Raw genomic sequence first — 14,063 nt, forward strand, 5'->3', positions numbered from 1 at the left:
ACAGATGTCTATATCTTTGCACTGAAATCTGTCTATGGTGACAGATTTCCCTCCAGTGATCCAGAGAGGGATCATACAGCTTGACTGAAGGATCAGCCACAGTGACAAAGTTACCCAGTCTAGGGGTATGCCAATCCTGGAGGGGGAGGAAAAATGGAAGATTGTATCTATGCAAGAGTGCCATGTGGATCTACAATGGTCTCCCAACTGTAGCCCTCTTTCCCTGGGCTGCTGTTCTAGTTTCTCTATTACCAAGCCTATGCATTCTCAACCATTTTAGATTCAGGGAAGCCCTCTGTAACCATTTTTTAATTTGGTGGTACCCTAGTTGAGCATCACTATTGTGCTGCCTCAGCTTACATCAGTGGTTCTCAACCAAGGTGCTGCCACCACCCCAAACAGATGGAACTGCCCTACATGCCTCATACACAGCCAGATAAGCCTAAAGCAGACAAGTAAGGAAGCTGCATCTTTCTAAAAGATATTGTAAATGATTAGAGCATGCCCTTTATGCACAATCATTCATTTTTTTCATACTTAAGAATCTGAAGAAGTTGGGGTACTTTAAATTAAATTAAAATTTTTAGATTTAGCTCTGTTCTATTGATAGAAAAGACAATCTGGGGACATGGAGTCTTTAAAGATTTCTTTTCTAAACTAATCCAAAACAAATGGTATTACATGGTACTGAGTTTGCAGAGCTTCCTGGTCCAGATCCTCTATGCTCCTCCTGGGAAGAGATGCATAGGACAATTCCACCTTCCCCATGCACCTGTTTCCACCTGTTCCATGCACATTTCAGAGAGAAAGGTGGGGAAGTTGGACCATGAAGGGCTATGGCAGGACCAAGCACTCCTGACTTTTAAGAGTTATGAGGCAGTGAATGAGGCATGCAAGGCTGTTCCACTTGACTGGGGCAATGGAAGGGTCTTACTGCAGCACTCGTGAAAGTGCCTTGTGACACCCCAGAATGCCATGGCACCCCATCTGAGAACTACTAGTCTAAAAGATTACATCAATTGGTAGCTTGTTCTATTTCACATCTGTTGCATTTGTTGTGTGGTGTTTGGGAACACCACAGATTTAGCAAAAAAATTCATGCCTGCAGTTGTGGTATCAGTGAAGTGATGTAAAGATTTCCAGGAGGAAATGGGTTTGTTCTGAGATCTTGTTCAAGATTTTGTAAATGGAGATTATGAGCATGCTTGTTCAAAGAAAGCCCCCCCAGTAGTTTCTCAGAGCTATTGCTGACCATGGGTATCAGGGTGGATTTGATTTAAATCAAAATCAATTTAAATCATGATTTAATTCACAATTTAAATCCCTAGTCAGAAAGCCTCTATTTAGTTACTGTTTTCTACAAAAAGTGCATTCTTGTTTGATATAACCTTCATTAAAATATTCCCAAACAGGGTCTCTTACAGCCTGGCAAGCCTGCTGCCATGATAGGTTTTCCCTTCTACCATACCATTCCCTCACTAGATCTCAAATCAATGTAGAAGCTGTACTCAGAAACTTATCCTGCAAGACTTCTGGAATATTCTGCTCAAAATGTTTCTGTTTTGTTTCTACTGCCCCTCTCTCTTTGCATTTATCTCCAGACTCCTCCTTCTTGCCCAGATCTACCCCATCCCCAACAATCCTCTATTCATTTAATTTCTTGAAACTTTGTACTTTTAGAAAGAGGTAAGGGCTTGACTCTGTGTACACAAACTTGCAGAGAGATGATATGGCTGATGGGTAGGTAATCAGGTCTGTCATCTCTCATTGCCATAGACTGCTGTTAACAATGTTATCTCTGGAAACAAATCCATAGTTAGATAACTGAAACTAGGCATCACAGAGATGCTTAACAGGATCTTCTAAACTGAGCACTGAGTCCTACTGGATTTTCTTTAATCTTTACTAAACTATAAAGGAGCCCCTGGGAACCCCATAAGATTGGCCCCCTATAGGTCCATGGCCTGTTGTGACCTATTTATAAAACATTTCTGAAAAGGTTACATGAATATATGGTCTTGAATAGCATATAATTAGATGTTATAATCCCTATTTCACAATGATCCCTTTGAGCTCTAACATATCTTAAATTAAAACTATCTTTATATAGGTATATTTTTAAAAGCATCTGAAAAAATAAAAAAATTAAATTAAATTTAAAAAATCTGATTTAAATTTTAAAAATCCGATGTTTTTTATTTAAAATTTCAGGGTCACATTTTGCCATTTTCCCCAAATGATACTTGTTTGCAGACTTAATACAGCATTCTCTTTAACTAAATCTATGTTGATACACTCATTTAGATGAGTCAAGTTTAACTATTTATACGCAGCACTAGCAATTTAAAACAATTCAGAAAGCCCTGAGTTATGTCAAAAGCTTTGATATCAGCTCATCTTTTATCTTTGCATTTGGAAAACCAGGCACCATCTTGTCTCCTTCTGATATATTAGTACTATTGGGCTTTGCAAAAAAATTAAGGTTTCAATTCATTTGGGAGCAGTTGCTGCTGGAGTCTGAAGACTCAATCCAGAAGACATCTGTGGGTGCCCACTTGGTGCTGGAAGCTAAAGTTGCCATTCCAAGTGGCCCCAAACAGTTTTTATATTTAAAAAAAAGGTTAAATGTTGACATGCCAGTATCAGAAGTTTAATATCAGTGCCATTCACCATTACACCTAGAAAAAAAAATAGTGCAGCATGCAACACCTACACCACAGGGTGAATTTGCATATGGATTCATTCTTAAACTCCATACCTTGTAGTACCATTTGTTTGGATTAGTTTAGAAAAGAAATATTTGAGGACTTCATGCCCCCAGACTGTCTCTTTTATAAAGAGAGCTAAACTAAAATTTTAAATTTAATTTAAAGTACCTTCTTCAGATTTTCATGCATGCAAAAAAGTGAACAACTGTGCATAAAGGGCATGCCCTAATAGTTTACATTATCTTCTAGAAAGATGCAAGCCAACTCCAACAAGTCTTAATATACCTACTCCAAAGGATGTTTAGATTTTAGACGTACCTGTATTTAAGCTTTCCACTCTTAGAGGGAGACCAGACTGGGCCACAGCAACAAGTTTCAAAGCAATATAGAACTGACTTCTCCCAAAATATCCAAGTCTTGTTGCACCGCAGAGTTCCATGATCTGAAAGAAAGCAACCAATATTAGTACTTCTGTAAACTGAAGTAAAAATGTAAGCTCCTCAAAAAAACAAACAAAACAAACATAACACAACACCACCCTCCTTGCCTACTCAGCAATTTTCTGGAGTTTTACAACTTTTCTGAGGCAGAAATCCTTTCTATGTAACATGAACTGCAAATAGTATATAAAATCTTTACACTAAACAGCAGAAGTAGAGACCCTGTAACTTGTGTTCATCTGGTTCCCAGACACTCGTATTCATGTAGGCTTTGGAGGTTTACCCATTACGTACAGGAAAATGAACAAGGAGCAGCCTAATCTTGCTAGCCACCCCGGGTAGCGCTTAATTGTTCCATTGCCAGCTATGATGCCTTGGGTTCCCTCAGTCTGTGCATGCTGCTGGATCACTGGTGGGGATCTACTATATTCACTTGAATACAAAATGAGGTTTCTGTCCACCCCACAATCAGAACTGGGGAACAAAGCCCCTTGTCTTATAATCACATACAAGGAAACCTCATTAAATTCACCATCTATCATTAAGTTACTGCCAAAAGTAGCATGTGCTCAGCTCGGTAAATGGAAAGCAACTACGAAGCTGATTACATGCAGTCAACATTGAGCATGACAATGAAACGCATGGCCCATTATTGGGCAAACTTTAAGGAAAAAATGTTGTGTTCCAAGTCAAGTCAACCAAATAGATTCCAAATCCATGAGTCATTCAAGAACCATACATAACCTTGCTCCCAGCAAATATCCTTCACCTCCGCCCAGGGCTTCAGATGCTTCCAAATCCTTTGGCATGCATCCTATGTGCAGGCCCAAGCCTGGAGGCTTGGAATTCAGATGTCCCTTAGTTTTGCTTGCCTTCAGCTGTATGGCTGCAGGAGCAAGCTACTGGGGAGTCTCCTCTTTCCATAAAACCGGTGTATAGCCGAGATCTTCCCAGTGGAAGTAAAAGGGGAGGCTAACTGTGCATTGCCTCAGTCAGAGTACTATCCCCTGCCACATTCGTGGTTTGCCCCAGTGAGTAGGAAAATCACCTCGGTGGTTTACCCTGTCAGAGGGATTAATAAGCAATAAACACGTGCTTCTTGGAGGCATTTAGAATTTTTGCCTAATATAAAGTTTGTAACCCGCAAATGTAACTTGTCTGTCATAAGTTTAACCAAAATGACAAAACTAACTGTTCGTGGAACTGACTGGGCCCCAAAGGTGAAGCTGTAGCTGCAAGATGAGCTGACCTAACGGTTTTTTGCTCAAGGTTCAGCCTTGACAATAAAACTGGATCTAACCGCCTGGCACACCCAACACATTCCAGTAAAGCACATCCCAAGAAAGCATATTAAAAAAAAAAAACAAAACCTAAAAGGGTTGGGGGGTTTGGTAATGTCAATTTCAAACCTAAAGGTGCTGCATTGTAATTTGCTTATTGGATAAACCCGAGTCTAGGTAGTAACTTTTTATGATAATTTTAACACATTTCAATCCAATAGGGTAACAGCTATAAGGCAAGATTGTTAGTTGCTCTAAAGCCAACAGATTAGCATAAGACTAAGTATAAAAAGCGCATGCATCAGGTGACCAGCAGGAAGGAGGGAACAGAATGCTCATTGCCGTTCAAAGCCCAGACTCCGGACTCCCAGTGTGAGTGAGGATAGGATTCTGATCAAGGGATCTCCTCCCCTGTAATCCCTCAGACAGCATCGATCGGGGACGCCTGACTTCGCTGGAATCACTTGACGTGTACATGGCATTGAAGGACTATCGATAAGTTGCTGACCCATGTCTGTCCATCTGTTGTTTTGAACAGCTAAGTGGCTGATACCCTCACAGTGCCCAGTTGGCCTGCGACAGAATAGATCCATCTATCTGTTGTTATTATCTGTTGTTATTATTTACTATTAGCTCTTTAATACTGCATTATCTGCTTGTCGCATTTATCTTTCTGTTAACTGTTGTGTGTGTAAGCTATAATAAATTTGTCTTTGCTTCACTCCCACCTCCTGGATCCCAAACGAAACAGCCCAGCAGCTGATAGTTGCAGCACCCAGTTAGCCTGCAACTAAATTGATACACTCACAGTGCCCTGCTGGCCTGTGACAGGGCAAACATACTGATGGAAATCTATTACAAAGATAGGTTAGTGCAACCCATCTGAAGAAGAAATATGGTAGTGTCTGCACACAGCCCCCTTCAGCACCAACTCCTTTTTAAGTCATGGTGAACCACTATGCTGAATACATTTCGACTTCCTCTTTACTGGAAGACTGGACATAAGGAGCAACTTCTCCATAAGGGTAACTAGAACCTGGAACACACTCCCAGCAGAGATGGTGCGGTTGCCATCCTTGAAGGTGTTCAAGAGGAGGCTGGATAAGCACGTTGAGCTAGTTTGAGCTCATTAACCTCCTGCCTATGAACGGAACCAGACTTTATGATCTTCCAGGTCCCTTCTGGTCCACTGATTCTATGATTCACTTCCATAGCTGAGCTGTGCTTTTCTTTCCCATTTCCAATGATTCCCATGTTCAATGACATTTCTTCATCAACCTTAAACATCTGGCAAACATCACCAAATGGGGCCCCAAACAGTTCATCCAGAATCCCTCTGTCACATGTCCCCCCCCCCTCAGCCTGCTGCATATGGTTAGTGTGGCCCCACTCTCCATAAGGTAAATACAGACCAAGTTGCCCTGCACTTCATCTGTATGTATTTTTTTTGGAGGATCGTAGGTCTTGTGACAAGAACAGCCAGTTCCAGTCATGGGGGAGGGGGGGGGGTGGGGAGCTAATTAGCACATAGACCTTTGGAGGTTGGGGTTCGAGTTTGTAATCTGGAATACACACACATGCTGAGCTATGAGGTCACCATGGCTTTAAATGCTGTTGACTGCTGAATGAACTACAGTATAACCTCATAAACCCGGATATCAAAAATCTGTAATTCTTGAAAATCTGGCATTTAAAAAAAATACACTACATAGGGGAGCAGTGGAGGGGGAAGATGCACACGGCAGCTGACACCACCCTCCACCACCCTGTACCACCATTCTGCGTGCAGCTGCTGCTCCATGACCGGCCACTGCTACCGCACCCTCCCTCTCTCCGTGACCGGCCGCAGCTCTGGTTTCAAAAATCAGAAATTTTCAAATTTCCAGCAGGTGCTTGGTCCCAAGCATGCCAGATTTATGAGGTTATACTGTATATGGTGACTCATAAGACGTTTGATTTTAGACTAATGTGATAAGTAGCTTGTACTATACATAAGTACAAAAGCACTGCTTAAAAGTACGTTTATGGAGTACATTTGCTAAAACTTGCAGCAGTTTCAAAAAAAGGTAAAATACATCAATTTTGGATGAGCTAAGTCTATGGATACCCGTCAGAAGTTTGCCTATATTATAAATTATGTTTATTTCAAGGTCAGTGTTTTCAAATTTGCACCTCACTTCCATGTGCTCAGAGCGAGCAGGGACAGAGAGAACAGGAAGTAAAGGGGGAGAGAAAATGGAACTGCAGGGGAGATGGGCTACCTGACTTCACCAGATTTATTTTCCCTGCTGTAGAAGTAGAAGGGAACAAATTCAAGGAAAATCTCCAATAACTAGATTCTCTACCTAGAAAATTGTAACTAGTTAATACATTTTCCACATATAGAACCTAACCATTGGGGGGGATCATCTCATATTGGAGTAAATTTGGTACCTTTCACAGATGCCAACAGCCTACTGGTTACACTGAATGGAACCCAGGGGTTCAAATGATCATATTCAGGGGAGAAATAATAAAGAAAACCAACAACAACAAAGTGGATCTTGGCATAACTTCACATAAGTTCACAGTACAAACAAGACATACATCTCCAGTAAGTTTCAAAGGAGAGGTCAGAATTTCTATAGTTGTATGAAGGAAATTATAAGGAAACCTAAACACGTCATTGTGGTTCACTTACATTGCCTACCCATCATTTAAACTACCCACGCACAGGGTCCAATCAGAACGCTGGGAATGAAATGTGCACGTCTATGTACTGGAAGAGTATTATACTATGGAGAGCAAGGCCACTTGATTATTCTGGCCCATTCCCGGGCTGGATTAAGAGACGTAACTAATTGATTCTCATCTTAGAACTGTGTAAAAGCGTGTTGCAAATATAGTATAAGCGCTTGATTTATTTTACTATGTTTTATTATGTAATTATATACTAAATGAGTCTGTAATGTTTCACTTGCTTTTTAATGTACTGACTGGCTTTGCGTATAAGAAGTCTGCAATAGGTGTTACGGTATTGGAAGTCTCATTCTAGTGCAGTAATCGCGTAGTAAGCAATTCCAATGAAGTAATCATTTATGACGGTTTATGCTTCTGAGGCTATGTTTCACTAGAAAAATAGGGATATTTAAAAAGTAAATATTAACATTATATTTTGGGCAATTTGCATTTTAAAAGTCAACAGGTTCCCAGCTATGGTTAACCACTGTCAGCTAAAAATGAATACACAAATATTCTAGTTTATGATACACTAGCATGGATTAGCCAATACTCTTTTCCAGCATGAAAAAAACACAACCTATGTTCAAACCTGTGATTTAAGATTGCAGACTTGTAAATTCTTCACTATAAGAACACTGGTAGTCCAAATCAACTCAAAGAAACTATTCACGGAAACAAAGTTATGTACTTGCTTGAGGCTTTGCAGGAAGAGACACTTAATTTCCTTTATCTTGTTTTAGTCTAAAAAAGTTTTACAACAGCAAATTCTGTATCTGTACCCAGTTCCACTATGCATTTTAGAGATGCAATGACAAATTCAGGTTTGAGTTAAGTCTCGTTGAGACTTTATAGAACTATGAATTATAAAAGTTGCTCCAACCTGTTCAACCACATGTCTCCTCCTCCCCACTACTTCCTGCAAGATGATACTGCAGTGTTGTTATGCACTGTTAAACAGCAAAATTTCAGTAGTGAAAAAATACAATCTTGGAATTATATAAATAAGGGTAAAGAGCTTTCAGCTGAAGAAGAGGCATAAAATGATCAAACTGACAAGAACCGACTTAAATGCTAAAGAGCGCTGAAAAGTTTAGCATTTTAGGTTATAATCTGATTAAAATGCATGCGTTTCAGGAAGAAAAGTTTCAGAGTAGCTTTAGAATTCAGTTTCTGGAACACTGAACAGTTATACTGGCAGATGGTTCTCAAAATTAAGTGCTTATTGAACTAAATGGCTCAAATAACCTTCTCTAGCATGCTTATCACAGAACTGTAGGGCTGGAAGGTGTCTCAAGAGGTCACCTAGTCTATAACATACTCAGAGGCAAGATGAAGTATATCTAAAACATCCCTGACAGATACTTATCTAACCTGTTTTCAAAATCTCTCCATTGACAGGGATTACAACAGTCTTCCTAGACAGTTGCTGCTGAGGTCAATGACTTCTTTTCCCACAACTAGCAGATCATCTCAATACTGTATTTCCTAGCTGACACAAACTCAGTTCCAACACAGAATATGTTTCTGAATCTCTTATTTTTGTCCTTCTCCTTCGGGCTTGCTCCTATTTGTTTACATGTTTAAGTGCGTCACCCAAGTTGGACAAAATATTCCAAATGAGATTTCACCATTGCAAAGAATAGCAGGGTAGCTGCATCTTACATGCAACACTTCCATTACCACACCGCTTTGGCCTTTTGACAGTATGACGTTAACTTTATCAGTTTATAACAACTCCCAGTTTCTCATCTATAGAACTTGGCTAGGCAGCAGTAATCTACCATTTTGTATTTCTGCATTTTAGTTCCCCTAAATGTAGTACTGGACCTTGCTTCACTGGATTTCATATTATTGTCATGAGCCCAACCCTCCCAGCCTGGCATCAAATTTTAAGTGTATACTTATATCCGTCAACGAAATTGTCAAAATACTAAGTATCAGACCCAAGACAGATCCCTGCAGGACCTCATTTGCATGTCATTCCAGTTGGACAGCAAGCCACTGATTATTAGGGTACATCCTTTCAGTGAGCCATGCAGCTGTACACCCCCTTCATCTAGACCAACGGTGACCAAAATGCAGTCTGCAGAGCTGTGTTATCTGGCTCACAGGGCTACCTACAGGTCCAGAAATTTGGAAGTATGGCAAGCAGTGGCAATGTTGTTGGTTGCAGCAATCAGTGCTGCTGCAACTTGTTCTGGCACCAAATTTCTGGACTTTTGGGGAGCCCCACTGGCTGGATCCAAAGCAGAGCTACATCATCTGTCCTGTGGGGCCAATAATTTGGTGGTGGGAGGAGCAGTGGCCGCCATGGCTCCAGGACCTGCAGCTATGAACAGTACTAGCAAACGCCAGCCTCACAGTCCAGATGATGCAGTCCTGTGGAGCCAAATGAGTTGGGCATCAATGATCTAGACCATATTTCCCTACTTTGCTTAGAAGAATCTAAAGGGGGACTGTCAAATTTACAGAGCATCTCGTATCTCCTGCTTTCACTGTATTCACTAGGCCAGCTACTCTGTTAAAAAGGAAAGGTGGACAGCAGATAGGTTAAAGACTAATACATTATAAAGAGAATGCTATTAGAAACCGTGAAAACGCTAGGAGCTAGAGTGTTTTGAAAGGGTCAGTTCCACAAAAATGACAGCACTGCTTTCATTACATTCAGACAGGTGCTAACTTTTCTTCAGTCCTTAGACTATGTACCTTCAAAGTACTCTGTAGAAGGTATAAAAGATATAAAAAACAAAAGATACTAACGCTAATGAATTTGAATTCCAACACACAAAACACTTTCAGCAAATATTCATGACATTCAAATCTGAAGAACTGAATACTAGTTAGCTGAATACTATTTGCATAATGTATTTGCAAAATGTACCAAGAAGTAACATTTAATCATATCAAGTTTAAAACAGGTTGACACTACAGCTATTTTGTTTCTTTTGCATATAAGGGATATGGCAACAAATCCTTTCCACCCTAGCTAGCTGATGTCCACTAAAAGTTTTTCCAGGTCTTGGGCCATATATTTTGGAAGACTGGTGAGCAAGATTTAAAGACCTTATAATAGAAGTAGGGCATGCTAAATTTGTTGTCATGATAATCAAGGGAATTTTAGTTGATTCCACAAGCTCTGGGTCATAGAATATCAACTTCAGATGAGTCAGTCAAAGGAATAAAGTCGACAGTACTGGAGCACTTCCAAGAAGAGAAACGAGTGAGGGTAGTGTTCCTCTTTGTGGTGAGGAACTATCTGGAGTTCCCAGCTATACCCAGAGGGACCATTTTTATTGCATGCTGTACCTATAATGTAAATAGTGACATTTTAGAAGTCTGTGCTCATCTTTGACAATGGATTCTGCACTGCACAAGTAAAATACAAAAGAGTTTCTCTCCCTCTTTAAAGCAACATGATTACAATCCCAAATTCATGAATATCCCATTACTTAACTGTTCATGATCATTCAAATCCGAAATAAAGACAACAAAAGCACTGGAATTCAGAATAGACCACACTGAGTAACACGATGTAAGAATTGTATCAGTATGCATTTGGGGTAACTGCGATATTAGGGTGGCAAAATCAAAAGGTAGATATGGTTTTTGACAAGCAAGGAACATACTTACCAGTACCTAAATTACCATATTTACTGGAGTACAATACAACACCCCCTCATCACTAGATTCTCTTTATATAAAAAACAGAAAATTTGTCATAATTTTCTAGGTATATCTAAAGCATTAGAAGGTCCTCTTGACGTCTCACCCCCCAAATTCTACAGCAGGGAAAGAAGTGTGAGGGAGAGGGGGGGAGAAATCAGGTGGCCCCCTTGCCTTCTGTCCCATCCACTTCTTCCCCTTTCAGCTTTCCTGCCTCACTGCCACCTACACCCCCCCCACCAACTCCCCCGTCTGCCTCCCCGCCGTTCTCCCCAAACTGCCCCGTTTCTGCCTCTTCTCCTCCCCCCCTTACTCTCAGACACTTATAGAGCTGCTCTGTCCTGGAACACAGCTTGTGGAAGCTCAGCCCTTGCCTGGCCATGCTGCAGTTCTGGATGCTACTGACTGCCTCCGCAGGCAATGCAGCAGGGTCTGCACTACTGATTGGCCAGGAACGGGAAGGAGTTTCCGTGTGTTCTGTGTTTAGGAGACCCCAGACCCGAGCTAGAGCCCAGAGGTGAACTGCATTTGACTGTAAGGGGCAGGGAAGGGGATGGGGCAGAAGCTGCAGGTAGGAAGGGGGGGTTGGGGCAGGAAGCTGCTGCGAGTCTGATTCTGGCCCCAACCCCGGGCTCAGGGCCAGAGTTAGAGCCGCAACAGCCGCCTGTTCCTCCATCCATTTTATATGTGAATACAAGGCAAGAGGCTTTTCCTCCCCATGCTGATTGAGGTGGGGGAGAACCTTGCTTTATATTTGAGTAAATATGATACCATCTACCTAACTGTGTATCACTTGAAGAAAGCTATAAAAATATAATTTAAAAGATCAGAAATGTGGCCCTTCTAAAACTGGGCCTGCAACGGAAACCAGAAGTCTCCCTTTTAAAATCAGCATAGCTCCCATTTCTAGTACAGCAGAATCTTTATAAAAAATGCCATTGTCACAGGATATGCTTATTCTGAGCACTGTGAGTTTTGGAAGGAAAGGAAGGATTCTTTGTAAGTTTTAACAGTCACTAGTAAAACTACTCAGATTCAGAATGCTAGTAGTCCCAAGACAGGAAAACTACTGGACAGAGTAAACAAGTTGATAGGGTACATCACAATATAATAAGTGTTGCACAAAAATCATCATGTTGCATATATATAATATTTCTATTTTGGGCACTGTACATATACATGAAGATACCAGTGGCCCCTGCCCAAGTTTAGAATTTGAAGCACACAGACAAGACTCAGGATATAACAAGCTATGCAGTGAATGTAGTGATCATAATGTAGCTTGATTAGTTACCTGCATCTAACTGATTCACTTCAAGGAAAAAAAATAGAAGTCACCCTTCTTAGCCTGATGAAAGAATGATCCTTATCTGACCAGGAGGATATGAAAACTGTTCTGAATGTAATTGTTTTTAAAAGGTCAGTTTATGAAGACCCGTCTTTCTAAGTTTGGTTATAACTTAAAAAAACAAAACAAAACAAAAAAAAGCACACAAAAACTTATGTGCAGGTAGCTATGAACTTACATGTGCAAATAGCTAAGAACTTACATTCTGTTTTAAGGATGAGATCTTGTATGTTACTGACATCTGAATTTCTTGAAGTGGGTCACCTGGTAAGATTTGGTCTATAACTGTACAGCTAACTATACCTAAAGCTAGCCACATGAAAAGGGAGAAAGAAGCCTCAGGGAAAAAGGAAGATTATTTGAACCTCAAAGTCCTCCTGGAGTAACTATCAAAAGGAACTGGAGCCAGATCAGAACCATGACTCCTTATGCAAGTTCAGGTCTGAAAATCAGTTCAAAGGGCCATGTAGGTAGTCCCAAGGGCAACTGCTTTCTAAAGTACTGTGTTTTTTCCAATGCAGCATAATTTCATTCTTGTCCAGCAAGAGTCAGCTGAGTATTAAAGAGTATTCATTCCACGAGCTATCAAAATACAAGAAACATTCCAGATGTTAACAGGACTAGGTTGAAACGGATAAGAAATTCATCCCTATTTGATATTATTGACACTGCGTGGCAACAATTGTACAGGGCACTATCTTGTTAGCTTAGTACTTTCTAAGGGGATCGATCAGAACCACTTCCACACAGTGATCCCTGGTAACATCTCTGACAGCCAAGAGCTCCCAAATTGACAAAAAACGCCTAAGCACAAGATGATAAAAATATGGACACTATTTCTGTCATACGAAAGTAGTACCTTCTAACTTAAAAGATTCCTTGCAACCACTCTGCAAAGCTTGAAAACCTGTCTTAAAGCAGTTTACCTTCAGGTTGTATAGGCCAGTGTTTCTCAACCTTTTAAGTAGCAAGTACCCCTTAACTTATTAAAATTTTAATAAGTACCCCAACACTCAATTTTCCAAGGGATTTTATATTTACAGACTAATGTGTGACATGTGTTGGAAGAAGGGCTGCGTATATAAGGCCGTGATATGACAGATGCCTGATCTGGTGTGGATAGGGTTGCCACCTTTTATACCAGGGGTGGACAACTCAAGTATGTACCTGGGCTAAAGGTGATGTTGGCCAAAGCTAGGAGGGCTTTGCGCAGCATGCCAAATTATTACTGGGGAATTTAAAGTGCCACGCAATATGCAGTGCACCAAATTTTTTGCCATAGTTTTGAGAGGTGGAAGGGGTGAGAGAGAGAGAGAGAGAGGAAAAGAGGGCAAGAGAGAGTGTTGGGGTACCCATGTACCCCCTCTGCCTGTGTCTCACATACCCCCAGGGGTATGCATACCATAGGTTGAGAAACAATGGTACAGGCAACTATTACTATGGCTTTTCCTAAATTTAAAACTACCTAAAAAATTGTAAAGACAAGCAGCACAAGTAATACATACGAAACAAAATTTAAACTTTTCTAAAGATGTGTGTTCAAAGTCTATGGCTCTCTCCTGAGAATTGCAATGGGAATAGAACTCCTCTCTATGTTCTTATTTTTCTAGTGGCCAATTAGCAGGCAAATGGTAGCTGAGTTTCATGACTTTTCAAACTACAATACAAATTAAACAAACTAATTATCGAAAACACAAGAAATCTCCATCTTTTAACATTTGTTTGGATTATTTATACACAAATCAAATCAAAAGTAATAGCTTACACTACTGTGGCATTTTTTCTTGCCAAAACAATGAATTCCTTGAACTATCATTTAACATTGTAGTATGCTCTTATACAGTAACTGTGGAAGTACTGAAGTAATAAAAGAGTGGGTGAAAATATGAATACTGAACTCCAC

The 14,063-nt window shown here is 40.4% G+C and overlaps 1 protein-coding gene across 13 annotated transcripts in view; it reads right to left on the reverse strand.

The window, feature by feature from the left end:
• Positions 1–14,063, reverse strand: part of REPS1 (RALBP1 associated Eps domain containing 1) — a 97,176-nt gene that overhangs the window by 71,267 nt on the left and 11,846 nt on the right. For all 13 annotated transcript variants that reach the window (XR_009455159.1, XR_009455163.1, XR_009455164.1 and 10 more), the window contains exon 2: positions 3,027–3,150. Coding sequence is in view for 5 of the 13 variants with exons in the window: in XM_014605555.2 (XP_014461041.1) it covers positions 3,027–3,150 (124 nt within the window). In the remaining 8 variants the exon portion in view is untranslated. The remainder of the gene's footprint in view (positions 1–3,026; positions 3,151–14,063) is intronic.

Source organism: Alligator mississippiensis, chromosome 1, assembly GCF_030867095.1.
Source record: "Alligator mississippiensis isolate rAllMis1 chromosome 1, rAllMis1, whole genome shotgun sequence".
Taxonomy (NCBI): domain Eukaryota; kingdom Metazoa; phylum Chordata; order Crocodylia; family Alligatoridae; genus Alligator; species Alligator mississippiensis.